At 34.0% G+C, this 2,865-nt stretch overlaps 1 protein-coding gene across 1 annotated transcript in view; it reads right to left on the bottom strand.

Annotated features, from left to right (window-relative positions):
* LOC107642871 (succinate dehydrogenase [ubiquinone] flavoprotein subunit, mitochondrial) overlaps positions 1-1,724 on the bottom strand; it is a gene marked incomplete in the record, with an annotated part of 5,942 nt that extends 4,218 nt beyond the window's left edge. The window contains 4 exon segments of the mRNA XM_016346369.2: positions 1-20; positions 325-412; positions 862-1,029; positions 1,265-1,724. Of these exon segments, the coding sequence (XP_016201855.1) occupies positions 1-20; positions 325-412; positions 862-1,029; positions 1,265-1,363 (375 nt within the window).

Raw genomic sequence — 2,865 nt, 5'->3', positions numbered from 1 at the left:
CTGGATGGCATCTTGATCTCCTGTAGAACATAGAGCTTGCATTGAGAATCAAGAAATGAAAAAGCATACCAAAAGAAAATGTTTATTCTTATGTTCTCATGGTTGCACAAGCACCTAAGGATTCTTGTAGAAAACAGCTAAAGTTCTTTTGAGGATTTTAAGAAAACAACAAGAGGACCTATCTTCTCCATAGGAGAAAGAACTTTTTTCTAAAGGCAAATGAATCCCAGCATGCAGTGATATTTGTAAGAACAAACTGTTTAATCATTTAAACTTCATAGGATATAATGAATATAAAAAACTTCCGAGAACAGGAGTGTATACCTAGCCAATCACTTCCCTTGACAGTGTCATACATGTGCCACCTCCAGTCATCTTCAGTCATATTTCCCAATGCAGCATTTATACCGCCCTATACAGATTTTTTATTCTTATGAATTAGTACTGCTAGTATATACACCAAGCAAGAATGCTTGATTAATGATGTCAACTTTAGATACTTTGGTGTGTCATCAAATACATTTTATTTCATAATTGTACATCAGACAAGAAAAGATGCTATTGGATAATTTCAAAATCAAGTTATTTTTCAAAGCATCAAAGTACAGTTGACACATAGTTGATTGAATCCCCGTGCATCATTTATAACAGCAATCTATGCTATAAAGTGTCGTCCATCAAAAATTGCTATGAAGTGTAAAACAAGGATGAAATGATGCCACAATAATAATCTCCAACTCACCGGAACAAATCACACAGAGAACTCATATAAAAGACCAATATCATAATACCAATGCAGTGGAGACTTGTCTTAAAAAACAAATGCGAAAAGGAGCTGGCAAAGGATCAAGTACGTGATACCTGAGCTGCAACAGTGTGAGAACGAGTTGGGAAGAGCTTGGTGATGCAAGCAGTGTTGAATCCATGCTCGGAAAGTCCAATAGCAGCTCTCAACCCAGCGCCACCAGCACCTACCACAACAGCATCATACTTATGATCCACCACCGTGTACGACGAGTTCTCTCCGCTCTACACAACAAAAATAACAAATCGATTCGGTTTCAGCAAATCAAATCAAATAGATAACAAAAAAATACAATAAAATCAAATCCAGCTGACGCAAAGCTGGAAACAAAATCAAACAGATGAAATAGGTCAAAAAAAGGAGGGATATGTTAAAAAGGAACAGCTGAAGTGATTAATCAAGTAAAGGAAAAATGAAACACAGAAAACCTAAAAGAGAGTAAGGAGATAGAAATCTTACAGAGAAGAATCTAGAAAAGTGAGATCTAAGAGAGTGATTAGGTGTGGATCCGTCGGAGGGTGGAGGAACACGAAGTCGACGAGCGACGCACCGCCACATTTCCGCAGCTCAATGTATGCAACTTATTCGATTTCGGAGTATGGAAACTCTGAGATGTGAATTATGTCTCGGCGTGCGCCTATATAAGTCCCCCAACCCTTGGTTTGCGTTTATTTTATTTTAACCAATTCCTCTTGCTTTTCCTTTTTCTCTTGCTATATATGCATGGGGGTTGTGCTCTGTGACTTGTGGGGCATGTTTTCACGGCGCTGCCAAGTGATACGTGTACAGCTTCATACATGCGAAGAAATAGCACTATCAATCTTGACTCTCATTAAGTGCCACTAATTCGATCATTACTCAATTCATTAGCCTAACTACATTTGTTTGTTGATTTCATTCTGGATTATACTTTTTTTTTCCAAAATTTTCATGTCTGCGACTGCTATTGTTCCATGTCTGCACCGAGCTCTAAGGACTTTGTGTTCGTTTTTAGGCCACGATTCATGTGTAGATGGCGTGTGCATCTTCAAATGCATTATTTTCATTTTATTGGATATAATATTCTTATTTAATGCACCGTGTCATTGATTAGGATGAAATTAAATAGCCAATTAGGAGTGGTTTAACTGTTTAAGCGGCGTGATAAACATTTTTTTTGGCGTGAGCAAAATTGGATTTTACTAAATGTAACAAGTGTAATAGCCCGTGTCATGTGATAAGATTGAAATATAATTTTAAATTCTTTTGTTAAGATTAATTTGAATTATAATAATTTGATTAATAAAAATGTAACATATTATGTATTGTTTATTTTTTCTTAATCTAGCATTAAATGTATTAACTCTAAAATAGTTATTAATTAGTTTTAGTAATTTACTTTTTTCAATAAATCAAACATATATTGATACATACTTTAAATGTTCGTGATATGAAGAGTTCAAGTGTTATTTAGAAGATATTAGTTTACAGAATATTTTAATTTAATATATTTTGATTTTGTTTATTTAATTACTAGATTGGGCTTTATGTTTATGACTTTATGGGCTTTAGGGTTTTTCTTTGTTTTAACCTAATAAGCTATTGTAGTCGTAGTATAGAATTTTTAGAGGTTTTAAAATCCCCTCTTTGGTTTTGTGATGAAACCATGGTGTGGACAATTGAGGTTGAGGAGTCCCTCTCTTGTTGCATCGGGGAATTGGTTAGAACTTAGAAGGTTGAGGAGTCCCTTCGAATCAATTCCCAAACTATAGCGTTGACAAGTTAGGTTGAGGAGTCCCTTTCTTGTTGCGTCAAGAAATTGGGTAGAAAGTAGAGTGATTCTCTTTGTACTCAATTTCAACTTATCTTTTTTGTTTCTATTTTAATTTCAATGTATCTTTTTATTCAGTTTGAATCCTTATTTTCTTATTTATCTTTTATTTCCGTATCATATATACTCAATGTGACCATAAATAACCTAGTAATACTTAGACCCACTAATAATTTTTTATATATTGTTTTACTGTCAAGTAAGAATATATTAAAATCAGCTCAAAATAAATAATAAATTATTAGAGAAT

This window comes from Arachis ipaensis, chromosome B05, assembly GCF_000816755.2.
Source record: "Arachis ipaensis cultivar K30076 chromosome B05, Araip1.1, whole genome shotgun sequence".
NCBI lineage: Eukaryota > Viridiplantae > Streptophyta > Magnoliopsida > Fabales > Fabaceae > Arachis > Arachis ipaensis.
This window is presented reverse-complemented; position numbering and strand designations above follow the sequence as displayed.